Source organism: Salmo salar, chromosome 19 (genome assembly GCF_965601325.2).
Source record: "Salmo salar chromosome 19, fSalSal1, whole genome shotgun sequence".
Taxonomy (NCBI): domain Eukaryota; kingdom Metazoa; phylum Chordata; class Actinopteri; order Salmoniformes; family Salmonidae; genus Salmo; species Salmo salar.
Genome location: NC_138309.1, coordinates 29,425,970 through 29,453,491, shown reverse-complemented (window position 1 = coordinate 29,453,491; position 27,522 = coordinate 29,425,970). Strand labels below are relative to the sequence as shown.

General features: G+C 43.6%; 1 protein-coding gene across 1 annotated transcript in view; it reads left to right on the top strand.

The window, feature by feature from the left end:
- Positions 1–27,522, top strand: part of LOC106578704 (collectin-12) — a 51,167-nt gene that overhangs the window by 6,216 nt on the left and 17,429 nt on the right. The window contains exons 2-3 of the mRNA XM_014157822.3: positions 1,043–1,093; positions 24,344–24,466. Coding sequence (XP_014013297.1) covers positions 1,043–1,093; positions 24,344–24,466 — 174 coding nt within the window. The remainder of the gene's footprint in view (positions 1–1,042; positions 1,094–24,343; positions 24,467–27,522) is intronic.

Sequence of the window (27,522 nt, the reverse complement as noted above, 5' to 3'; positions counted from 1 at the left end):
ACTGGTGTGCGTTCCAATCCGAGTGCCAATGCGTTTATCAAACTCCAGGAGGTGCTATGGTCAGATGACATGGAAATAGAGCTAAATGGTTAATTGACCACAAAATAAACATTTTGCAATGGCCGTCTAAGTCTCCGGACTTGAACCCCATTGAAAACATGTGGTTTGTGATTTGAATTGAAGAGGGCAGTCCATAAGAGCGGATGAAGGATATCAAGGATCTGGAAAGATTCTGTATGAAGGAATGGTCTAAGATCCCCCCCAACATGTACTCCAATCTCATGAATCATTTTTAGAAAAAGGCTCAGTGTCTTTATCCTCGCACAGGAGGGTGCTAGAGAATTGAAAACAGGGTGCCAATAATTTTGACACCTATCTTTTTTAGATTTTTTTTATTACTTGTAAAACAAAATCTATTTCTCTGAGCAATTGTATTAGTATAAAATAATATAATTTCCCTAGTATTTGTATTATTTGTTTTATACATTATTTTGTTCATCTTCATCAAGGGTGCCAATAATTATGGAAACAGTCCCTTCAGGATCTTGCGATTTATTTTGTATGATAGTTGAGGCTTTAAAGGCTTGATTTATATAATAAGGTCTCTCAGCCAGAGTAGTAACAGAACAGTTGTTGGGAGAACATTCTGTCCTGACCTCTGCTGAGGTGGGGGTGGGGTACTCACTCCTCCTGCAGTACAATGAGGCATCGTTAACTATGGTGGCTGGGGAGTTGATATACGTATAGGCTGCTTCCCAAATGGTACCCTATTCCTCATAGGACTGGCCAAAAGTAATGCAATATACACAGAATAGGCTGTCATTTGGGATGCAGACATACAGTGTACGAAGGTTTCATGACACGCTTATTACTCCATGCTGTGGATTTCAGTGTGTGACTGCGGCACTATATTCTAGATAAATATCGATTGCATTTGTTCTGGAACCAATGGAGTATACACTGTTCATTTGTTGCCGTACTAGTGTGTGATTTTTCTCTGGACCTCATTCTAACACACGTGTATCTGTTGTTATTCCCACAGACGATTTTGCAGACGAGGAGGAAGTACAGTCTTTTGGATACAAGCGGTTCGGTGAGTACAACACAACTCTCTTCACTCTCTTTACTCCCACACCCAACTGAGATAAATATCAATCTTTCTCATCACCATCAAGTAATACTTTGCATGGGTACTAAATGGTGCCATATTCTTGATGGGCCTTGGTCAAAAGCAGTGCCATTATATAGGGAATACTGTAGGGTCTCTTTTGCGATGTAAATCAAAGCAAATCAAATTTTATTTGTCACATGCGCCGAATACAACAGGTGTAAGTAGACCTTACAGTGAAATGCTTACTTACAGGCTCTAACCAATAGTGCAATTTTTAAGTTAAAAAAGGTATTAGGTGAACAATAGATAAGTAAATAAATTAAAACAACAGTTACAAAGACACAATGCAAATAGTCCGGGTAGCCATTTGATTACCTGTTCAGAAGTCTTATGGCTTGGGGGTAAAAACTGTTGAGAAGCCTTTTGGTCTTAGACTTGGCGCTCCGGTACCGCTTGCCATGCGGTAGTAGAGAGAACAGTCTATGACTGGGGTGGCTGGGGTCTTTGACCATTTTTATGTCCTTCCTCTGACACCGCCTGGTGTAGAAGTCCTGGATGGCAGGCAGCTCAGCCCCAGTGATATTCTGGGCCGTACGCACTACTCTCTGTAGTGCCTTGTGGTTGGAGGCTGAGCAGTTGCCATACTGGGCAGTGAAACAACCAGTCAGGATGCTCTCGATGTTGCAGCTGTAGAACCTTTTGAGGATCTGAGGACCCATGCCAAATCTTTTTAGTTTCCTGAGGGGGAATAGGCTTTGTCGTGCCCTCTTCACGACTGTTTTGGTGTGTTTGGACCCTTTTAGTTTGTTGCTGATGTGGACACCAAGGAACTTGAAGCTCTCAACCTGCTCCACTACAGCCCCGTCGATGAGAATGGGGGCGTGCTCGGTCCTCCTTTTCCTGTAGTCCACAATCATCTCCTTAGTCTTGGTTATGTTGAGGGAGAGGTTGTTGTCCTGGCACCACACGGCCAGGTCTCTGACCTCCTCCCTATAGGCTGTCTCGTTGTTGTCGGTGATCAGGCCCCCCACTGCTGTGTCGTCTGCAAACTTAATGATGGAGCTGGAGTCGTGCCTGGCCATGCAGTCGTGGGTGAACAGGGAGTACAGGAGGGGACTGAGCACGCACCCCTGAGGGGCCCCCGTGTTGAGGATCAGCTGTTATGTAGCCATTGTTTACATGTCAGGACAGACACAAGGCAGTATGAGCTGTGTCTACTCACTGCCTTTGGGAGAGTGCGGGGTTAAACATAACAGCTTTTTCTGGGTGACAGCCTTTGCTGTTTAGCCCGTACCAAAAGCAGCACTCACAGCTTGATGGGGTCAGGAGGTCACCAGTTCATAAACACATACACTCATTCACTGATAGACATGCATACACACACAGATACTTACACACTCTCACTCTCAAACTCACATACATATAAAGACAAAGCGAGAGAGGGAACGAGAAGAAATGGGAAAGACAGAAACACACCCCCGGTGATGGAGAACGAGAGAACGAGAGAGCGAGAGTACTGCACCATTGTACTGCTGATCCAAGGACGGATTTGGGAGCTTCTCTGTCACTCTCTCTCTCTCTCTCTCTGGAGAGAGTTACTCCAATCCAGAATGACTTGGTCCATCAGTAAGGATGGAGGGATGAAGGGATGGAGGGAGTGGTCCCCGATGTTTACCCCAGCACCAGCGGAGACAAACTCAAACTGTGCTTTACCACAATCTCTCTCATCACAGTGTCACCCGAGAGGAAGCGTCCTGTTTGTCTTCGTGTGAGTACCCTGCGCCGCTAGCGGCCAGCCCTCCACTCATGGGCTTGCGTTCCAAATGGCACCCTATATAGTGCACTCCTTTTCACCAGAGCCCCATGAAAGGGAATAGGGTTCTATTTCAGACGCAGACAATGGCAGCTGTTGGCCTGGCCTGCTCTGCTCTTATTGGCCCCGCCTCCTCACTCTGGAGTTGTTATTGTGCAACAGAACTATCTGTGTGAGGATCATAACAAAGTGTATAGCCTTGTTTTTTTAAGTGCAACATTTGTAACCTTTGAACTATGAACCATTTATTTTGCTCTATGCCTAGGTTTAGTATTAATGCCCCGTAGTGCAATGTGTTTTAATGAAAAGGCTTGTTCACTGCTACATGGAACCAGTGCCCCCTGTGTAGAGATGCCACCATGGAGACTCAATGGAGAGGGTTGTCGAGGTGTCTCAACCAGCATAGGGCATTTTACCGCATTTCCACTATAAGACTTTACCCCGGTGTTTGGCCGAAAGACACAGAGTTTTGTGATTTCAGCTATGATTCTTGGTCTACACTGTCTAAACTGTCTACACTAGCCCCAAAAATACCTAAATAGGGTGTTTCCACTGCTGCACTGGTGAAACTTGGGACAATGTCCTCAAAATTGTAGGACCAGAGGTGGGGATGAGGGGTGGTGTTACTGTAAATATGGGAAATGTGGGTAACATGTTATTTTAGGACAATCCTGATCTCGACTATTAGTGTCATGTAGATGTGACAGTTTTAGTGGTTATTTTACAATACGATGTCTTACTGAAAATTAAACGGATGGTTATGAAAGTTCTTCCGTCCCTTTTGTTTAGCTCGTCTGTCTCAAGTTGTTTATCAGACGTTCCTGCTCCAGTATGTCCTTCCGTTTAACCTCGCTTGGGAATTCCAGACAGCGGCTGGTGCTAGTAGTCCCAATGTTTTTATGAAAAGCTGGCTGATCCGTAAGGCAGGTAGAGAATTCGCAGAGCATCGGGCCAAACACTTTTTCTTCTTTTTCTCAGCATATCCTAACTCTCTCAGGACAAGATGGCTGTATTTTCAGAGTGAGACAAAGCAGAGTGAACTCAGGCTTACCTCTGGTGTTCTTTCCGGCATGAAGAACTTGGGATCGTGGTATTGAAAGCTAGAAGGTGTAATATCAACACATGTCCTACTAACACTTTGTAACCACATGTTGAAATGTGTTTATGTGCTTTTGGTGAAGTCTTGACCCAATTGGTGACATATGTGTGGAGTCACCATTTTAACTCTCTTTCTCTCTGTGTCAGAAGAAGCTGAGAGGATATGGCCTGTGGCACAGATACATATTCAACAGATATAGTCCTGTTTCACTGTTTCTCCTTTTGCCGTCTTTTCTCTCTCTCTCTCTCTCTCTCTCTCTCTTCCTCTCTCTCTCTTCCTCTCTCTCTTCCTCTCACACACGCACATATGGGCTGAGTGAATTCATATGGTATTCCCATCAGTCTCGCCATCAGTCTTGTATTCCCATCAGTCTCTCAACATGACCTCCCCAGTCCCCAAAGTTTCTGACGTCAAATTTTTTCTGTGTGGGGGGGGGGGTTGACATAGGAAGGTCATTAGAAGGAGGGAAATAAATGGACTCTGTTGTTCGGCTGAACCCTCACAGACTCTTTTAAAGCTGGAATAAAGGAGGATCTGTCATAGGCCTGAGGAGCCGTCAGCCATCTTGGACTTCAACCACCAACCTGAGCATCATTACCTTCATATCTTCTGCTGTCAGTTAGTGATGTGGATGAGTGAGCTCTGTCTCTCCAGTCCAGGTAGAGGCTTGGAACAGTCAGAGGAGCACATGTAGATAAGTCATTTTTGTCATGGTGGGTGGACTCCTGAGATCTGAGGCTTAAGGTTGGAGGGTTCCTCTTCAGTTGAGTCCCAAATGGCACCCTATTCCCTATCTAGTGCACTATAAAGGGACTAGAGCGCCATTTTGATGCAGACCTCTTCTGCTTCTCTCAAACATCTTGGTTTGAGAAGTCAGGCCAGGCATCCTGCTGACGGCGTTAAACCCAGAGTGTACTGATCAGTTTCCTGCACTTGTTATGGTTTCACTCCCGGTTGGCACGGCCAGGTATATTCCAGGAGAGCGGTGTGGTGTGGTGCTGTAGTCGGGTTCCGGGCCCAGCTTTGTCAGCAGCAGCAGCATAACAAGCCATACTGGTGGTTTCGCTCCAATGGGTTTGGCTGGCATGGGACGCACCTCACGCAACCCTCCCCCTACCCAGCCTCACCCCTCTGACTCACCCTCTTCCTATCCTCACCCACCACAGAACGTTTATGAGTGTCCCAGCCCCATGCTTGGTGAGGTCGGGAATAGAAGTTAATTCAATATCAAATGACATTGACATTGAATGAGACATAGTATGCCACTGGATCTTTCCCACTGATCTCAATTAATTAAGCTGTGTCATTAATTATCTGCTGATGCTATGTCGTGTTAGGCAACACTATGAAGGAGTGAAATGCACTTTTATGTGGCTCTTCTGTTGCGGAAGTTGTGGTGTTGCAGTAACACACCCCAGTCCCCATATTGCTCTCTCTCTGTTAAGAGCCTATGATTGATTTTGTTTACCCATTATTGTTATGAAGGAATGTCTTAAATGTGCTTACCACCTTTTCTGCATTTGCGAGGTTTGTTTGGGCTATATAAGGAGTAGAGGGAGAGGGACGTGTTCGTTTTCTCTCCCTCTCTATTGTTTCCTTTCTCTTTTCGTTTGCATGCTTTTGGCCTGTAATACAGTTTAATTGTACTTTGGTTCTATTCAGGCAGCTTGGAAATGGCTTTATTCTATTTATGTTCATTGCATTACGAAAATATTGCACAACCATGCAATAAAGCAACCTATAAAATGTTGTTCATATTCTTGCAGTAAATATTGTGAATTTAGGCGTCAAAGTGGGGGTTTGGAACACGGATGAACAGTGATGTTTTTGCCAGAGTAACACATGTGTGGTGCTTAAACCTTATTTTCATTTCATTCTGCAATTCAATATATCAGTGACTCTGGTTCACCTGTGTGTGAGGAAAAACAGCCTCCCACTAGACACACACACATGCACGCACGCAAGCATGTGCGCACACACACACGCCTGAGGAGGCTGGTGGGAGGAGCTATAGGCGGACAGGCTCATTGTAATGGCTGGAATGGAATAAATGGAACAAAGTCAAGCATGTGGTTTCCATATGTTTGATACTGATACACAACCACATGCTTGACTTTGTTCCATTTATTCCATTCCAGCCATTACAATGAGCCTGTCCTCCTATAGCTCCTCCCACCAGCCTCCTCAGGCGTGTGTGTTTGTGCGTGTGCATGCGTGTGTAGTGGGAGGCTGTTTTTCCTCACACACAGGTGAACCAGAGTCACTGAATTGCAGAATGAAATGAAAATAAGGTTTAAGCACATGCACGTGTTACCCTGGCAAAAACATCACTGTTCACCCGTGTTCCAAACCCCCACTTTGACGCCTAAATTCACAATATTTACTGTTTAATTCTGACGGAGAGGAAGAAGCTTCTCTTTTTCGCCAATGCTTTTGGCTTCCATTTGTGTTGGACGAAAAAGGGTGCCACATCTCTGAAAACCTTTCAACCTTGTTTTTTTTTGTTGTTACCAAAATGTATAATCTCCGTTTTCCTAATCTCTCCTCCCACCAACCTCCACACACACACATAACACACCATAATATCCCCACCATGTCCTTGGGCTGACCCACGTTTTTGCTGTAGTAGACTTTCTCATGTTTGAGTTAGGTTCAAAATGGCCTCCTCTTGAGAGCATTTTTAAAGGTTTTTCTCTGGTCAAATATGAACTTTAAAATAACAGACTAAGTAGAGTCCATGCCAGGCCACCTGTGTACCTTTAAGATCTCCTATGAAAAGGAGCATATTACACTTGGCAAGCAGGCAGTAATTTGTTCCAGAGACCACGCTTGCTGTACTGGGGAGAACCATGCCTCTTTAAAAGGATTTCATGCTAAAGGTGTGTGTGTTGGGGTTGTGTGTCTGTGTGTGAGTGCGTACGTATGTGTGTGTTTGTTTTGAAAGTTCTAGAGACCCCAGGCTCCCTAAACCCCACGCATGTTAATGATGAATTTGGGGATTCTAATTTCTACTCGTTTAGCATAGCCTACCAATAAAAATCCTGAGTCTGTTTTTGGAAGTCTGAAATTTTAATGAAAGAAAGAAATTGACCCAGCCAGCTGCCAAGATCAACCTACTGCTTCCTGGTTTAGAAAAGCGGAGCTGTAGTGGAGAACAGATGCATTCTGGTCCAAATCCCAGTCAAACCCATAATGACTATCACATTTTCAGACGTTGCCAAGACTGAGACGCATAGAATGTGGTGTTATATTTTATTTTCGAGGGCATTTTTCTGAACCCAGTATACCTACTTTTGCTTAATCTGCTTATCCCACCACTGCTAATGCAAAAGGGTGGGTTTACAGCAATGATGACAGGAAACACAATTTTCATAATAAGAGTTGGCATAAGTCAGAAAGTTTGGCATGAGTTGGGATTGTTTTCCTCGTTTTAGTCAGAGCTCTCAACATCTGGACCTCACACTAACGTGGTCAACCACTTGTAAGACTCTGACCATAACTCAACCATGCCAGCCTCAACAACAAGAGAGCCCAGTCTGGTCAGGCCTCATCGGCTTTGTCATTGGATAGGAGAAGACCCCTTACGCACGTAGAGCAGCTCTCCACTTCACAGATTTGTGAGGTTAGTTTTGTTCCGTCTTTTTCAGCAATTGTTATCCTAAAAGGTCATTTCCCTGGACTGTATACACAAGGCTTGGACATTGTTTGTAAGACTATTTATAGGTCCTCACGGATACCAGACTACTCCGTAGTGTGGGATCTAATTTTAATACCATTTTGTCTGTTGTTGATTAGAGTTTGTTCCAGTAAGTGGTATATACTTGGCAGATCATAAGCCCAAATGTCTGACAGTCAGATGTCTGCTCTGAATCCCTTGTCTCTAATTGGTTAAACAAATGTTTGACGGCAGAGAGCTTACCACTCTCCAGAATGGCGTTTGTCTGTCTGCGCAGGTTTTGGAATCCCTTCGTGCAGATGCTCTTCCTGTCCAACTAGCTGCAGTGGATGGCTTGCTGTCATGGCAACTGACAGGCCACTCCCTCGCTTCCAGCCACAGATGTGGTAGGCCACCCAGAGCAACTCTATCAAACTTCCATCACCCACGATACAGCAAGGCAGACAGGAGACAGACTCTATTGTTGGAGCCCTCAGAATGCAGCCATCACTTTTATGGCCATGCCTGCTTTCCTTTGCATGTTCATCTGTTGAAGTTGTACATTTCTCAGGATTTGGGAGAAAAACATATATTTTGGTCATATATCATCGTCCATGTGGTTTCCTGTCACTCAAATGTGTCTGTGTGGAATTGTACTCCCACTCACAACTCAGGAGTTATTCTAATCTGGTTTTTAATCTTTCGGATGTCATTTGTGTCCAAGGCAACGCTGTGTTTATAATGGAAGTTTCTTTGCCTCTTTAGAGGTAAGAATTTAATACCACTTATATGCCATTGAATGAATCTCACTTCCTTACTTTCACACCAAGAGACACTGAAACACAATTATTTATTTCTGGTTTATGCATTGCCTAAAGAGACATTTGACTGAAAACGACATAAACCACTTGAGAAGCTACAGTATTGATCCAACCAATAATACAGACCACACTGGTTTTAGTGTCACTATGCAAACCACAATATTGTGTAAAAGTCATTATTCCACTGAATGACAGAGCTACTTATTACAACCTAACCTTAAACCCCCAAATCAAAAAGTGTCCTCTTTCAGATTGACCAGAAACCATCAAAACCAAACCACAACCAACACCATAGTGGGAGAGTAAAGTAAAAGAACATGAGGTCACATGGGAATGCAAGCCTCTGCTCATTGCCCAGTTCAAAAGTAGTGCACTATAAAGGGAATAGGGGTGCCATTTGGGATGCTGCCAGAAGCAGGAAGTTGTCTGTAATTGGCTAAGCTGTGAGGACATGACTACAGTGATGCCATAGTAAAAGAGGTATATTAGGTCAGCTCTCCATATGGCTCTGTTACTGAACGATATGGCCAAGGTAGTGATGACTTTGGCTGATGTGTGTTAGCCTGGGCAGTAAAAGAGTTGGTCCATTGTGACTTTCTCAACCTGCTTCCTATGAACTAGCCCAAGAATCTGCTCAACACTTTTATGGCCTCATGGTTCTATCTGGCCCCCACATTTTTTATTTTACCAGGTAAGTTGACAGAGCACATTCTCATTTACAGCAACAGCCTGGGGAATAGTTACAGGAGTAAGGATAAAGCAGCCAATTGTAAGCTGGGGATGATTAAGTGACCATATGAGGGCCAGATTGGGAATTTATCAAGAACACCGAGGTTAACACCCCTACTCTTAGAATAAGTGCCATGCAATCTTTAGTGACCACGGAGAGCCAGGACACCTGTTTATCATCCCATCCAAAAAACAGCACCCTACACAGGGAAATCTCCCCAATCACTGCCTCCTACTGGCCCTCCAACACCACTTCCAGCAGCATCTGGTCTTCCATCCATGGACCAAACAGAACCAACCCTGCTTAGCTTCAGAAACAAGCCAGCAGCGGGATGCAGGGTGGTATGCTGCTGGCATAAACATTGAGCATCTGCAACATTGAAGCAGACTGTCGTGTAGTAGGCTCAGTAACATGAATTCACAATGGGTATAATTAAGGGTAAGATTACTCGGCAAGCTCATCACTCCATCACAGCATAGATCATCAGCACATGCATACTCTTCTTCTCCCTATCTGAAATCCTGTTCTCGTTGTACTTCCGTTCTGTGTCAGAATACGTAGAATAAAATACCTGTATGTCTCTAGTGGTAAACGTGGGTAGAGCAGCAGAACACAACACATTTCCCTCTTGTGAAAGTAAAGCTCTCTCTCAGAATAACCCAACTAAAGCATTCCACAATTCTTCAAGTTAACAGTTATTTTTATACAAAGCACAGAATAATAACACTGTTAAAACGCACACTATAGTAACCATAACGACAGTAGCATCAGAATATCACATTGACACTTTAGCAGTCAATTACTGTACTCACAATCTTTCAGGTTTTACTGAATGTAGTCCTTTAGCCGAGCCGGGCATCTTCTGACTCTCCTTTTGAATAATCTGTTGTGAGTGCAAGGACACTTGGGGATCAGCAGCACCGTTTTATAGCGTGGCCTGCTCAGGACACAGAGAGAGATGCAACGCATTCCATGTCTTTCCGTCGTCAAGGACATATGTGCTTGGTCCTTTTGTTTGGATAACTTTGTGTGGCGCACTGTAATTTGGTGCACCCTTTTTGACATGAAAGGGAAGTTTTACCTGCACATGTGTTTTTGGACTATGTTACAGTCTTTCAGAACAATACATCGACTGTACAGTACACAGTGCCTGTATATGTTGACATTACGTTGTTGGAGCTGTTTTGGCTGGAGTGTAGAAAACTGTCAGTGTAAGTATGTGTGAGTGTGTGGGTAGAGTGCAGTGCAAAAAAGGGCCAATGCACGTAGTCCAGGTAGCCATTTGATTAGTAGTCTTGTTTAGCAGTCTTATGGCTTGGGGGTAGAAGATGTTCAGGTTCCTGTTGGTTCCAGTCTTGGTGCACTGGTTCTGCTTGCTGTTCGGTAGCAGAGAGAACAGTCTATGGCTTGGGTGACTGGAGTCTTTTACAAGCTGGTCAGCTCATGCACTGAGTACGCGTCCTGGTATTCCGTATGTGAATGTTAACCTGTTTAAAGGTCTTACTCACATCGACTACACATCACACAATCATCCGGAACAACTGGTGCTCTCATGCACGGTTCAGTTTTGCTTGCCTTGAAGAGAGCATAGAAGGCATTTAGCTCGTCTGGGAGACTTGCGTTGCTGGGCAACTCGCGGCTGGGTTTCCCTTTGTAATCCGTGATAGTTAGCAAGCCCTGCCACATCCATCGAGTGTCAGAGCCGGCATTATAAGATTCGATCTTAGTCCTGTATTGATGCTTTGCCTGTTTGGTGGCTCGTCAGATGTCGTAGCGGGATTTCTTTTAAGCGTCCAAATTATTGAAAGCGGCAGCTCTAGCCTTTAGCTCAGTGCGGATGTTACCAGTAATCCATGAATTCTGGCTGGGGTATACAGTTGAAGTCGAAAGTTTACATACACTTAGGTTGGAGTCATTAAAACTCGTTTTTTAACCACTCCACACATTTCTTGTTAACAAACTATAGGTTTGGCAAGTCGGTTAGGACATCTACTTTGTGCATGACACAAGTAATTCTTCCAACAATTGTTTACAGACAGATTATTTCACTTATAATTTACTGTATCACAATTCCAGTGTGTCAGAAGTTTAATTACACTGAGTTGACTGTGCCTTTAAACAGCTTGTAAAATTCCAGAAAATGATGTCATGGCTTTAGAAGCTTTTGATAGGCTAATTGACATCATTTGAGTCAATTGGAGGTGTACATGTGGATGTATTTCAAGGCCTAGCTTCAAACTCAGTGCCTCTGCTTGACATCATGGGAAAATCAAAATAAATCAGCCAAGACCTCAGAAAAAAGATTGTAGACCTACACAATTCTGGTTCATCCTTGGGAGCAATTTCCAAATGCTGAAGGTACCACGTTCATCTGTACAAACAATAGTACTGTAACAGTCTTCTCCTTCATCTGACGATCTGTTAATATCACTGTCAGAAAAGGTGGACCAATACGCAGCGGGTTGCGTGTTCATCATGATAATTTATTAAATAAACGTGAACACGGAAAAACAATAAACAAAAGCGAACGACAGACCGACAGTTTTACAGGCTAAGTACTTACATACAGCAGTGCAAAATCAACTACCCACAAAAACCCAAACCAAACACACACCTATATATAGGACTCTCAATCAGAGGCAACTAGAAACACCTGCCTCCAATTGAGAGTCCAACACCCAAACCTAAACATAGAAAAACTAAACTAGATAGAACGTAGAAATACATACAAAACACAAACCCACTGCCACGTCCTGACCAAAACTAATACAATTACTCCCTCTGCTGGTCAGGACGTGACAAGTACGCAAGTATAAACACCATGGGACCACGCAGCCATCATACCGCTCAGGAAGGAGACGCATTTTGTCTCCTAGAGATGAACGTACTTTGGTGCGAAAAGTGCAAATCAATCCCAGAACAACATCAAAGAAGATGCTGGAGGAAACATGTACAAAAGTATCTATATCCACAGTAAAATGAGTCCTATATCAACATAACCTGAAAGGCCGCTCAGCAAAGAAGAAGCCACTGATCCAATGCCACCATAAAAAAAAACAGACTACGGTTTGCAACTGCACATGGGGACAAAGATCATACTTTTTGGAGAAATGCCGAATGGTCTTATGAAACAAAAATTGAACTGTTTGGCCATAATGACCATCATTATGTTTGGAGGAAAATGGAGGAGGCTTGCAAGCCAAAGAACACCTTCCCAACCATGAAGCACGGGGGTGGCAGCATCATGTTGTGGGGGTGCTTTGCAGCAGGAGGGGCTGGTGCACTTCACAAAATAGATGGCATCATGAAGCAGAAAAACGATGTAGATATAATGACACAACATCTCAAGACATCAGTCAGGAAGTTAAAGCTTGGTCGCAAATGGGTCTTCCAAATGGACAATGACACCAAGCATACTTCCAAAGTTGTGGCAAATTGGCTTAAGGACAACAAAGTCAAGATATTGGAGTGGCCATCACAAAGCTCTGACCTCAATCCTAAAGAAAATTTGTGAGCAGAACTGAAAAAGCGTGTGCGAGCAAGGAGGCCTGCAAACCTGACTCAGTTACACCAGCTCTGTCAGGAGGAATGGGACAAACTTTACCCAACTTATTGTGGGAAGCTTGTGGAAGGCAACCCAAAACGTTTGACCCAAGTTGAACAATATAAAGGCAATGCTACCAAATACTAATTGAGTGTATGCAAACTTCTGACCCACTGGGAATGTGATGAAATGAATAAAACCTGAAATAAATCATTCTCTCTACTATTATTCTGACATTTCACATTCTTAAAATAAAGTGGTGATCCTAACTGACCTAAGACAGGGAATTTTTAAAAGGATTAGATGTCAGGAATTGTGAAAAACTGAGTTTAAATGTATTTGGCTAAGGTGTATGTAAACTTCCGACTTCAACTGTATCTGTACGGTCACTATGGGGACGTCATCGCCAATGCTTTTATTAATGAAGCCGGTGACTGATGTGGTAAACTCCTGAATGTTAGCAGATGAAAACAGTGAAACATTCATGTAGCTTAGCATCTGCTTCATCGGACCAGTTCCGTACTGAGCGCTTCACTGGTACTTCCTTTTTGAATGTTTGCTTGTAAGCAGGAAGCAGGAGGATAGAATTATGGTCTGATTTGTCTAAGGGAGGGCGAGGAATGGCCTTGTATGTGTTTCTGTGTGTGGAGTTAAAGTGATCTAGAGTTTTGTCGCCTCTAGTTGCACAGGTTACATGTTGGTAAAACGGATTTTTAGTTTCCCTGTATTAAAATCACTGGCCACGTGCCAGCATCGGTTGTAGTGGTAAATAGACAGCTACGAAAATATAGATGAAAACTCTCTTGGTAAATAGTGTGGTCTGCAGTTTATCATGAAGTATTCTAACTCAGGCAAGCAAAAACTCAAGACTTTCTTAACAGTAGTTAAATAAAGGTTAAAGAAAAAAATCTAATCAAATTAGAGATTGCTCACCAGCTGTTGTTAACAGAGAGACACAACCTCCTCCCTTTGTCTTACCCACGTCTGCTGTCCGGTCTTGACGATGCATAGAAAACCAGCTAGATGTATATTATCCATGTCCTCGTTCAACCACGACTCTGAGAAATATAGAATATTACAGTTTTTCAGGTCCCGTTGATAGGATAGTCTCAAACGGAGCTCATCTAGTTTGTTCTCCAGTGACTGCACGTTCGCCAATAGAACAGAGGGCAATGGCAGTTTATTTGCTTGCCGAGGTAGTCTCGTCAGGGTGCCGCTTCACCTGCCTCTCGTTCGCCGCTGCTTCCTCTTTCAAGTCACATGGATTAGGGCCTGGTCTGGAGTAAGCAGAACATCCAGAGCTGCCAACTCTTTGAAGTAGAAATGTTAATTCAAATCGAGTTTACTGATCATTGTTCTGATGTCCAGAAGCTGTTTTCGTTCATAGGAAATGATGGGGGAGACATTATGTACAAAAACAGTTAAGATCAGCGTAAAAAAATACACAAATTAGCAGAATTGGTCAGGAGCCCATAAAATGGCTACTATCCACTGCAGCGTGTGTGTGTGTGTGTGTGTCTGTCTGTGTGTGTGTGCATGTCAAATCAAATCAAATCAAATTTTATTTGTCACATGCGCCGAATACAACAGTGAAATGCTTGCTTACAAGCCCTTAACCAATAATGCAGTTTTAAGAAAATACCCCCCAAAATGTGTGCGTGTTTGTGCGTGTGCATGCATGTGTGAATGTGTGTGTGTGTGACCGGGGTGATTTAAGTAGAATCTCATGGCTCTTTCTGAAGTTAAATCACTTCTGGCAGAGCTGTGTTAGGAGTTTATTCTCCATCCATTTCCCTGTACCACCGCATTTTACACGCACACCATGCAATCAATGGGTCACGCACATACTGTACATGTCTTAAAGTCAAACACTCACCCATTTAATTACCTTATGACATAACCATTCATGTAATGAGTGTTGGGTTTGACTGGGGCAGTGAAAGATTGTGTATGCCATTTTCATGGGCTGTGTCCCAAATGGGACCCTCTATTCCCTATGTAGCGCACGGCTTTTGACCACGACCCATAGGCCATTTGGGGTGCAACCATGGTGGAATAGAACGTGCTCCATGATAGATAGACTCACAGTGTAACAGTGGGTCTAGAGTTGGACCGGGACTAAGATTGAGTGGGGTTGGGTCAGGAGGGCTGGGAGAGAGAGTAGCAAGCGTTTCCTCTTTATGAGGTATGACCTCAGCCTGGACATGTGAATGCTGTCATCTTGCACAGGGGGGAGTTTATTTGCGCTACTCAATAAAACATGCTTTACGACCACCGGCGTCTTGTTTATGGTGTATTAGGAAGTAAACGTGAACTGTTGGACACAGAGCGCATAGTTCATGGCTAACAAGGCCTCTGGATACTGCCATGGTTACTGTCAGGAGAGGGGCAGGTAGTTAGGAGAGGAGGAGACAGAGAGAATGAGAGAGAGAGAGACCGAGAGCAAGAGAAACAGAGGAGGGAGAGAGCACACTGGAAGGTGCTATTCCTAGTGTAGCCATTACAGAAGGTCCAACATCGACAACAAAAGGAGCCAGTCAGAAAATGTCATGCCTCAAATACCAGGTCATGGTTTATTGTTCCAGCTGTGTGCATCAGAGGAAAAATGTCCTCTTGTTTGTTTTCTTTCCTTTCTAGTTACATTTAGCTTGTTTGTTTCTGTTTGACATTCTGGCTTTTCTCTATCGTCACTTGGGGTCTTTGTGGCATCTCGGTTAATTTTGATTGGCCCTTGAAGGACCCAGTACGAGATGAGACCCAAGGGGACGGAGACCAATGAGATGAGTCAATTTTAAAGAGGCAGAGACATAGACCCGGTTCCAAGCATTACAACAACACTAAGGGAAGCATAGAGACACTGCAGGAAGGCTTTGGAACTCAGTGTGATGGTTACGAAAGAGAAGGGGAAAGAGACATTTCTGCCAAATATTACTGTTGAAAACGATGACTTTAAGTGATTCTCACTTTTTCAGATTGAGCTTTTTCTATCTAGGCCTTTATTTAAAGAAGATGCTGAATCAAGTGTGGACATATACATTTTACATGTTTTGTCGTTTAGCAGACGTCTTTTTAGACCACAGTTGTATGGCAAGACGTTTTTTTAGGCTAAGCCAAGGACTTCTTAACTTTTCTGTTGACATTCATGGCAAGTTTCCTTGCTTCAGTCCATGTTACCTCTGGCTATGTCATGTTATAGTCATCAACACTACTTCCACTCGTTCTTTCTGCTAATGTTAGGTATTTATGTTTCTTAGAGAGTATGATATTAAACTCCTACCAGTGATGGTGACAGGAGTTTAATATCACGCACGCACGCACGCACGCACGCACGCACGCACACACACACACACACACACACACACACACCACACACACACACACACAGCATCATTATAGTATAGTCATTCCTTGGATCTCAAATCCCAAAGCTGAAAGGGGCCTTTCCACCCCCTCACTCCACACCTTTGTTGATGTAGTTTTATGGAAAGATGACCTGTTTTTGTAACTGCTGCAAAAAGTTGAGTCTGTACAGACCCAGGGAGGGCCTCTGATGGGGTTGGGGGTGGGGAGGGGGTTGGCTAAGCAGGAACCCAGTATATACTACTGCCTGCCTCCCTTCCTCTCTGCCTGCCTGCCTCCTTGCATGCCTTCCTGCTTGCCTGCCCTCCCTGCCTGCATGGCTTAATGAACTCATCTGAGAACCATTTTGTAGATGTTTATTTACCTCTACTGGGTAATTAGGCATGGTAAAGAGTGAAGAATTTGACCAACTTTATATCTACAGTAGAGGCACCATTTATATTTCTCTCTCTCTTTCTCTCGCAAATTTTTTTTCTGTGAGGGAGATTGAGCAGCCCAGATATGTTTCTGTCCCCTACACTCCCTTTACCTGTTTGACATTACTCAGGAGATCAGAGAAGGTTGTCTGGGAGATTGACAAATTATTGCAGCATGTAAAAGACATGTACCTGACTCCCTTTATGAGAACAGAACCAGGGAAATAGCATGGGAGAATGTAAGCTTGGCGTATGGGAACATGAAGTATGGTGGAATGTAGGCATTTGAATGATTGTGAGTATGTATTTTTTGGTCATATCCCAACATTTGAGGATCCTCTTAGATAACCAGTAGAGACAGGTATATGCCGGTACGTGACCATTATAAATCAGTAAACCAGTACGTGACCCATAGAGACCAGTAGGTAAACAGTAGAGACCAGTAGAGACCGATATGTGACCAGTAGAAACCAGTAGAGACCATTAGGTTACTAGTGGAGACCAGTAGAGACCAGTATAAACCAGTAAACCAGTATGTGACCAGTAGAGACCAGTAGGTAAACAGTAGAAACCAGAAGAGACCAGTAGTTGACCATTAGAGACGAGTAGGTAAACAGTAGAGACCAGAAGAAACCAGTATGTGACCAGTAGAAACCAGTATAGACCAGTAGGTGACCAGTAGAGACCAGTACACCAGTATGTGACCAGTAGGGACCAGTAGCGACTAGTAAGTGATCAGTAGACCAATAAAGACCAGTATATGACCAGTGTGGACTAGTAGAGACCATTAGACCAGTAGAGACCAGTATGTGACCAGTAGAGACCAGTAGATCAGTATGTGACCAGTAGAAACCAGTAGATATGTGATAGAATGGCTTTGTGGGTTGGTAGGAGGAGCAGTGGGTTCATCTAAGGGGACGTGGCAGATCCCTATCTCAGACTCTCCTAAGCTTTCTGTCACAGTGTCACACGTTGTCACGCTTCCTGCTTGGCTCCTCATACTGTCCTTTGGCTTGGCAGGAGTTACTGTCTGTGTTCTTTACTGTCACTGCTACAGCCGCTCTGCTTTCTCTCCACCTCTCTCCATGTTCCTCCCTCTCTGTTCCACTCTATCCTCCCTCTCCACATTTCTCATTCCCCATTTCTCTCCCTGTCCAATTCTTTCTCTTCCCTCATCGTCTGTATGTCAATCCCTCCCTCCCTCCCTCCATCCTCTCCACACATAACCGCTCGCATCATGTCCGCCTGTCTCGTGTGGCAGATGCGAATAGTTTCCATCACATGCAATAAAAGAGATGGAGCCTAAATCAGGCCACACATGATGTCAGAGATGGTGTCAGTTTCCTAGGGCCCCCAAGAGACACCGCATGAACTCAGAGCCCTCTGGCCACTTGGTTTCTCCACTCCCTATGTATTACGTAATTCACAGGTAGAAACTAAGTGAACACAGGGGGCATGTTTTGGATCACATTCAATTCAAGTTGTTAAACAATCCGTCATTAGGCAGGCCGTACTGCCAGGACCTCCCCTGTAGTAGGGAGAGCTGGACTGAATTGTATTTTGAGCACATTAAGCTCATTTAGCTTGAAGGCTCAGTTTGGAGCCTGGGCATAAACCTAAGGCACGGTGGGTCACCTCCCCCTGCCCACAGAGCAGCATCCTGGTAATGGGAAGCAGAGCTGAGTCTCTGCTGTGCCAACCCCAGTGATACCTCCCAGTCAGTCACAGACTGATACATTGGCTGAGTCTTTTATTGCATTTTCATTTAATGACAGGATTTAACATTGGTGTAAGCCATTTATTCATGTTTATTCTTTCACACACAGATACATACGCATACTGTAAGCACGCACGCCCACTTGTACACACACACATGGACGGACACACACACACTTTGTCTCCTACTTTGTACTACTTCTTTATGCTATTGAGGAAATCAGAGCTGCGTATGAGTCATTCATTGAGCCATCCTCCCCTTCGAAATTGTAAAAAGATCTTGGCTTGTTTTACAGTATATCAAATGATCTTATTAAACTTCTAATTTCTATTTGGAGTAACGAGCCACAAATGGGCTGCAGGATTTCAGATATTTTAAACCTTCTTTAAAGAAGTCCAGCGTTTAGCATGAGTTACAAAAACAAATTTAACATCCAACCATATTGTGCTGTTTTTTAAATTACACCATTTTGGTATTTTTGGCACAACGAGGTTATCCATGACTGTCCATTGTCTTCCTGAGTCTATCCTGAACTAGTCTATTTCTCAAATAGAGAACCAGAAATTCACTTTCACATAACAATGCAATGGTTGCTTTCTTGGAGCTGATTTGCGCTGATTCCTGGAAAGGGTTGAGTGTGTTTTAGGCAGGGCACAGTTCCAGAACACTCTCGGACTGACCTCAGCTCACAGCACTCTGTTCTCATCGGTTACTATAGCTTCCTCCTCATATTTACTGTAAATAAACACTGTCTTCTAATGAGCAAGGCCGTATCAGTTCTGCTCGGACGTTTGCGCCATGGACACCCGTTTACCCTTCTGGGCAAGAATTAAAGGGGAAATATGTGATTGGTAGATCTATTTTTGGACAGTTAAGTTAATAATACCACCTCACCAGTTTGATGTTTTTAAAATCCCAGAGTGCCCCTTTAATGGTCAGTTTGAAGAAGAGAACAAGTTGATGAGGCTTGGGTAGGATACAGTTCCAGTATATGTACCAAACATTGGTCAAAGAGAAAGCTCTGGGACATAACAGCGTAATCCAATGTGATCAAGGTAGACATTGTCAGGATGTCATATCAACTCAATAGCATACATTGTTCATCCCAAACGTCCACGACCAGGAAAACCACTTACTGTAGTTTTGAAAAGCGATGGTTGTTCATTACTTGTTATGGAAGTTATTTGTGTTTGGAGCAACATTGTGTTTTGCTACGAGCAGTAAAAGTGTTTTTGTCAGCCTGTGGTCTCAGCATTGTCTCAGTATCTTAGATGTTGGTTGTTTTGTGGTTGTGGTTGGCCAGGCTAAACTAGGTTTGACCTCGCAGCTGAGGGAAGTGACGACAAACCATTGTCCAGTTGAATGAGCAGCAGCCAGTCTGAAGGAACCATGAAACTCCACATATAGACAACACATTATCGTTAAACTGTGAACAAGGAAGCACCGATTTCACTCTTGTCTCCATTTCTCTGGAGTCTGCTCTGATTTCTCTCAGATCCTTCCTCGGAAATGTTTATAATCACAGACCAGTCTAAGAATGATTTTCACAGAGAAAATTGTCAGTTCATGTTAAGTCTTCAGTCCAGATATGCATAGACTAGAAGACATTTAGCTGCAGTCCAATACACCCAAACCTCAATGTCTAAATAGTATCAGCTATCCAGAGGTTCTGTCCTCAGTGTTGCGGTCTGTTTTGAGGATTTTCTTCTCTGATCTGATATGAGAACAGACAGTTTATGTTTCACTTGGTTTGTTTGAATTGTCCAATGTCCATATGTCAGATGGCTATTACTTTAATCAAGCAGAGAATCTAGAGGCCTTGTATGTATCCCAGGCGCCTATAGTAGTAAACATGCAGATGCTTTCCCAGTGATATAGAGCCCTATGGGTCTGTGTCTGTTGTCCTGTTGCCAGACCCCAGGGCCCATCCAGGAAGTCACCCACTGGGAGACAAACAATTAAGCCATGACATATGGATCATGACCGTGGACTGAGACGGTCTCTGGACTGAGAAAGAACACAGGTCCAACAGAACAGCTGCTTCATCTGAAACCTCCGACCCAGTCTGCCCCCTTGACTCTATATCTGACCATCAATGGGAGGGAGGGGGGAAAGTGCAGGAAATGGAGGGGGTAGCGGGTTTGCTTTGTTGTTGTTTGTCGTTGGTGGCGGCCATGTTTGTGTTTTGACAGCTGTCCTCCATTTTGGATACTTGGACAGCTAACCCTGAGAGCTTAGTTGATCCTGTCGACATTCTCTAATGATGACAGAGTTAGAACGCCTTGTCTGTGTATTGTAAAACATTCCTTTTATAGTGTTTTGATTTACTTTTAGCACAATAGATTTATAAAATATCTGTCAACATATTTAGATAGGTCTGCAGTTTCTGGCCCAAGTCTTTTTGATTACTTAGAAGTGATGTATGTTGTCATGTTCTTTTTTAGCAGTGAAAGCCGGCATTGGGTTTGCACTCCAAACACATGTCAGTCGTTATAAATGTTCTTGAAGCTTTGAAATCCATTGTGTTTAGCCCTAACGGCTACAAACTGAATGACCATTGCCATGTTCTACAATGATCCATGCACAGAGGCAAATTGAAGAGGAGCTTTGTCACTGGCCAATACATCTCACCGACCAATACTTTGGTCAGCTGCTATAAGGCCTGTCTGAGGTGATTCTGTATGACTGGCTGCACACAAAGAACCGGCACAGTGATATTAAGAGATATTCTTGGCAGCTCCATGCCTCAACACTCCTTCCGGTAAATCTCCTTTTCACTTTGACTTGGCTGAGTAGACAGAATGCATCTTCCAGCTGGAAAGGGTGTTAAACTGAGGTCTGCTTCCCAATGATCATTACAGGTCCCAGGACAGCTATAGAAAGAGGAGGCCTGTTAACCTCGGTATCCTGGCCAAAGTCCCACTGCGGCCCTATAGCAGCAGAGCAACCTGACTAGCTGATCACTTCAGTATTTTCTAATTGGCTAAAGTTATCCCTCGCTAGCTATACTGCTCTTCAACTGCATGGGTGGCGAGAGCACTTGAGTGGTGCCACATTTGTGGTGCCACATTCGGTGCCAGAGCACTTGAGTCGCCACCCATGCAGTTGAAGAGCAGTATAGCTAGCAAGGGATAACTTTAGCCAATTAGAAAATCTATTTGGTGCCAGAGAACTTGAGTGCCAGAGTCTATTCTACACCAATGCTTTTCTATAAAGGAAATTATTAGGCTTTATACAACGGGTGGGTCTAATCCTGAATGCTATTTGGTTAAAACTGCATTCCAGCCGGTGTCTATTCCACAAATTACCATTGGTTAAATCCATGACGTTGAAATGCCTATTTACTCTGTTCCATCTGATACTGCACAATCCACTGTCTCATCAGCTCAGCCAGGTCATTTATTTACTAGATATACAATGTAAAAAGCATCTAGACATTATCTTCCATTTTGTTTAGACTAGCATTTGGTATTCAACAACGGAGATTTGCAACTGACATTTTCAATATTGTCTGAATATTGAAATGTGATCTCCAGCTGTCCTATGGTAATGAACGTGTCAGGAGTCAGGACGAGACAGACAGGCTGGCAGCTTTTCTCTGCCAGGCGAAATCGTGAATCAGCATCATTTTTATGGATATATACAAAGAAATGTCAAAGGAAAAACACGAAATGCAGCTTCAGTTTGAAGTGATTATGTTAGCTGTGTGTCCTGGCGATAGAGCAAATGTTTTATGCCAGGTGAAATCGCGCATCATTAGCTCATTGTTATGGATGTATCCCCAAAAAATCACTAGAAAACAGCTTAAACAAACGCAAATGCAGCTCCTTTCGCTGTTATTCTGACTGCACTGTTGGACGTGGCTGTGTTAGCAAGCAAGGGATAAGAACATTGCCAGCTATCATGAAATGAAACATTTAGAATGAATGACTGGGTGGCATCCATAGAATTAGAACAAAACGACTGGGTCGGGTCTCTGGCAAATGAACAGATAGAACGAACGACCAGCCGGCTTGGGTAGCAACCCTAGATTTGTGTTGTGACTATATCTCGTGGAAAGATGAAATAGTATGAATAAATTCATCAAAGTAACATTGTTTTATGAAAATATGTCAATCCTTATTTGAATATGTTGTTAACCTGTTGTAGAAAAGTAATAATGCCCGAGAAGCTGTTGTTTGGAGGATATATTGGCACGGGGTCTTGGGCCTAACAACAACCGTGCCAATATATCCTCCAAACAACGGCTTCTCGGGCATTATCACTTATATAATGAATTATCATAATCTACATGAGACAGCAAGCCCTATTGGCATTTATTAGCCATAGGTCAAGAAGTTTTAACACAAAGATTGCATTGGCACAGGCCATCTTTGTGTTGCCATGGAAATGTTGGAAGTGGCTTTCCTTGAGCTGGGCATGCAAATACGTTTTATTTCAGGTACATGAAACGCAGGACCTTTCTTTTTTTCACCCACTTCCTGAATTCAAATGCAATGCAGCTGTGTTCCCGTCAGCACTGTGGATCTCGGCACTCATCTGTCAGGAAAGATATCCTTGGAAAGAAATATTCCAGGAAAATGTAAGAGAATGCCAACAGTCCTCCATGACTTTCCCCGATGGTTGGAGGCACTTGAATGTCCCTGGTTTGAATACTCCTACATACTGATGTTGATTATTGAATCCAGGAACTGTTTGTTTATGTTTCATTATGAGGAGTGTGTGTGTGTGTGTGTGTGTGTGTGTGTGTGTGTGTGTGTGTGTGTGTGTGTGTGTGTGTGTGTGTGTGTGTGTGTGTGTGTGTGTGTGTGTGTGTGTGTGTGGTGTGTGTGTGTGTGTGTGTGTGTGTGAATTTATGCATGATGTGTGTGTGTGTCATAGAGTCTGCCAAGTGAAGGCTTTCTCAGGAAAATAAGCCTGTGGCACAGTGTAAACAGTTTGGGGGGGTCTTGTTATGGTGTCCCTCGCCCCCTCACTGCCCGGGGCCTCAGGGAACAACTGGGCCCTTTAATGTGGCCTCCAGGCTGTTTGTCCAGATGTGGGCACCTGGAGATTCAGACCCAGGGCCTGGAGAACCCCAGACCTCAGCCCACATAGGGCCAGCCAGGCCACGCTTTGACCAGGCTCTCTGCTGTCTCCACATAGCCCGACTCTGTAGCCACCTGAGCCATAATATACCCCAATGCACCCTAATCCCTTATAGCGCCCTACTTTTGACGAGGGCCCATAGAGCTCATAGGACTCTGGTCAAAAGTAGTGCACTTGCACTATATAGGGAATAGGTGCCATTTGGGACTCACCCCTAGGTAGAGTGCAGAGATGCAGGATATCCAGTCATAGGATATAATATATTGAATATACACTGAGTGTATAAAACATTAAGAACACCTTCCTAATATTGAGTTGCACTCTACAAGGTGTAGAAAGCATTCCACAGGGATGCTGGCCCATGTTGACTCCAATGCTTCCCACAGTTGTGTCAAGTTGGCTGGATGTCCCTTGGGTGGTGGACCATTCTTGATACACACGGGAAACTTTTGAGCGTGAAAAACCCAGCATTGTTACAGTTCTTGACACAAACCGGTGTGCCTGGCACCTACTACCATACACCGTTTAAAGGCACTTAAAATCCTTTCACTTCCTATGGCAAGAGTAGTCAACTAGATTCAGCCGCAGGCTGTTTTTTGTTGGAGTGAATTGTCTGGGGGCTGGAAAATAATTATTATAATTTGTACACTGCAAATTGGCCACAACTGGCCACAATTCCAAAAATACATTGTATTTGAAAATAACAATAGTTGTATACCTTGATTACATTGAGACATGATCAAATATCTCATTTCTTTTGTGGGAATACCTCCCCCACTTGGGGGCCTGTTTTTGTCGGCGGGCCACCTGTTGCGTGTGTGTGTGTGTGTGTGTGTGTGTGTGTGTGTGTGTGTGTGTGTGTGTGTGTGTGTGTGTATGGTTACAGTTTGAATAGTGTGAACAAACTAACTATGATGCTGTCGAGAACTCATTTTAATATGTTTTTACATACACATTGTTATTCATCTGCATTTCTCTCCCTTGTGTAGGTATCCAGGAGGGTACCCAGTGTACTAAGTGTAAGAATGAGTGGGCACTGAAGACCTCCATAGCACTGCTCTACGTGCTGTGCACGCTACTCACCATCGCTGTTGCTGTCCTCGGGTATAAAGGTAAGCAAGGACACCTGTCAATCAAAGTGCATGCTTCTGTAAACTGTATTTCTGACTGTAGATAGTTTACACTACCTCCACTGGTGTCTATGGACATAATATTGCTTTCAAAATAAAAGTCCCCAGGGTACAGACAATTACAATGACTCAGTACATTATGCATAAAATAAAAGTAATAATAAAACTAAGGCTCTACTACTTGTAAGGTAGGGGGAGACATCTCTTCATGCTTGTGTATCTGTCAAAGTGGTTGCTACTTTAGAGACATAGAATGGAAAGTCTAGCTATGTCACTGTGTAAGCTGACTGGGACCGTGGTGACCAGCATTGCTCAACCAAACCTTATTACGCCTTCACATTGAGAAAGTGAGTGTCCAAACTGTGCGTGAGGTCCTTCTCCACATCCTGCCAGGAAATAAGATCACCCCTGTTTGATCACCATGAGCACAGTGTGTTTGTTTGCTTTGGAGTGTGAGGCTGTGTGTGTGTGTGTGTGTGTGTGTGTGTGTGTGTGTGTGTGTGTGTGTGTGTGTGTGTGTGTGTGTGTGTGTGTGTGTGTGTGTGTGTGTGTGTGTGTGTGTGTTTGTGTATGTGGTGCGTGTGTGTGCTGTGTGTGTTTGGTGTGGGTGTGTGCTGTATGTGTGTGTTTGTGTGTGTGTGGGTGTGTGTGTGTATGTATGTGTGTGCGTGTGTGTGTGTTTGTGTGGGCTAATGTCCCCAGTGACTCCTTACGTTCTGCCCAAACATGACATAGATGCTGTTGGGCAATGTTTCATTGTTATTAATTCAGGCTAGTGGAAGAGTCATGGAAACTCTGAGCGATCCCACTGACTGTAAGACCATCACACTCTGAAACCAAAACAAGCCCTGTTCTCTCCAAAGTGACATTAACTCAGCCGCAGCCCGCCCCCTTTTTTGCCTTTCTTTGAAAACCTCAGCGCTGTTGTATGTTCTCCCCCTTGCATCCTTCCTGCACCCCTGCACACCCCCGTTCCCCCTCTCTCGGGACCCAAGGACTTACTCTCCATCCAAGGACTTACTCTCTCGGGACCCAAGGACTTACTCCCCCACGCTCACACCTCAAGGAACCGACCTGTGGTTTTGTGGAGCTTCACTTCCTGGTCTGTGTTCTGATCTTTCCAGCTTTGGGAAAACTGTCCCGCAACGGTCCAAAGGCCGAACTTAGACTATTCCTGTGATAATTACGCTAACTGTTCTCATGTGTGCACAAATAACCGTTTTAACATCGCTCATGGTTGTTGGGGATTTTAGATTAAATTAAAAGTGATGTCCTTTACACACACAATTGGGTTCAGTCAGTCAGTAGTCAATCCTCATCCTTGTTCCACACTGCACATTTTCATGCAGCCCTAATTAAGACCAGATAAGTGGTAAACTCACTGCAACTCTAGCAAAACCCACTAAAATAGTTTTTTACTGGCAGAGCTATAGTAGTGGGCTGTCCAGGGAACCACAGCTCCACAGCCTAACCATGCAGTCAGGACTAGATGGTTATGTGAAGTAAGACTAGGGTTGTGGCAGTCACGAAAATATCTGTTGGTCTCACGGTAATTGACGTTAATTAACATAAACACATTTAGCATCTCCTGGCTTCCACATACACTGATGCAGACCTTTGGAACAGCTACATTTTAAAAAGTCGAATAAATCCATGTAATATAGCCTACATCTTCACAAAAGATCCATTATTTAAGTCTATTTCAGAAGAACAGAATAGCATACTCCGAGTAGTCCTTATGTTTGGTCCTGATCTGGCCCTTGAATGAGTAGATGTTCTAAAACTTTGGACTGGTAGTGTATGTACTCCTATATGCTTAATTAAGAGTTATTCATGTAACTTAAGTTGTTCTACAAACGTTGGTCTCTATGTTTAGATTTTTAATACATTGTAAGGCTGCATGATGCGACTCTAATGATCATTTGAAAAAAGTCGCTTGAAAGGCATGAGTTTTGTTGCGCAGGCTGCACACACTTTATCAGTCTCTCATTCACATTTTGGCAAGTACTTGATAATGCCTCGAATTTCACGGCAGCATCTCTTTGTGTGACCGTAATGCACCCCCAAAAAAATACATGACTTTTGCGGCCAGTGGCCGTTGTGTCCTTGGACCGGAGTGCTGCATTGTGCTCTTCTCCCTGAGTGCGGCATGCTCCGAAGCACCTCTCACTCACATGGCTCTCCATCACGGGATCAGGCCTTTCTCACAGGCTACAAGTGAAGACAGACACATCGGGGACGCAACTGCGCGCATCCTTATCTAATCCTGAGGTACATAGTGAAGATATTGAAATAACTGTCCACATTTACTTTTCGGGTAGCCAGCAAGCTGAGTAGGGCTAACGAACAGCAAAAGCACTAGCCAATGTCAATCTACTATCCCCCATAGTACAAGATTTGACCTGTGCGAGAAATAAATATTCCAAACATAGTCTGGGACAGTTGTGGGATGCGATAGATCCCAAATTAATACAAACACTAGCATCCCAAAATATTTTTACGCAATGTGGCTAACGCAGCAGATCAGAACGTTTAGCTTTAAATGTTGATCAACTATTAGGCTGTTTCTTCACATTATAACACAGCAATGCCCACATGGCAGTAGGCTATAAACACAAATGTTCCATTAGCAGGAAAACACCTTTATCAAAAGTTACCGTAAATGCGAATATACATTTAATGCTTTTATTATAAAGGTGCATTTTTATGGGGAAAATTATCTTCCCCAAACTTGAAAGGTACTCGTTACTTATGTATGCCAGTTAGACTCTACACCCCTTGTATTTTTAAGAAGTTATTTGGCACTTTAGTTGTGATACAAACCGTATCAAAACATATAGGCCTATGGGCTAGGCTATATGAGATGTGCGACTATAATTCTAAAAAGTCACAAAAAAAGGCATAATTTCTTGCCTTATGCTGGGCATTGTTCACAAGTGATAATATAGAATTTACAAGTGATAGGCTAATATTGTCACCAATCAGACTATTCTTGATTTAATCTTGTCTTTACATAAAGTTGAAGTCGGTAGTTTACA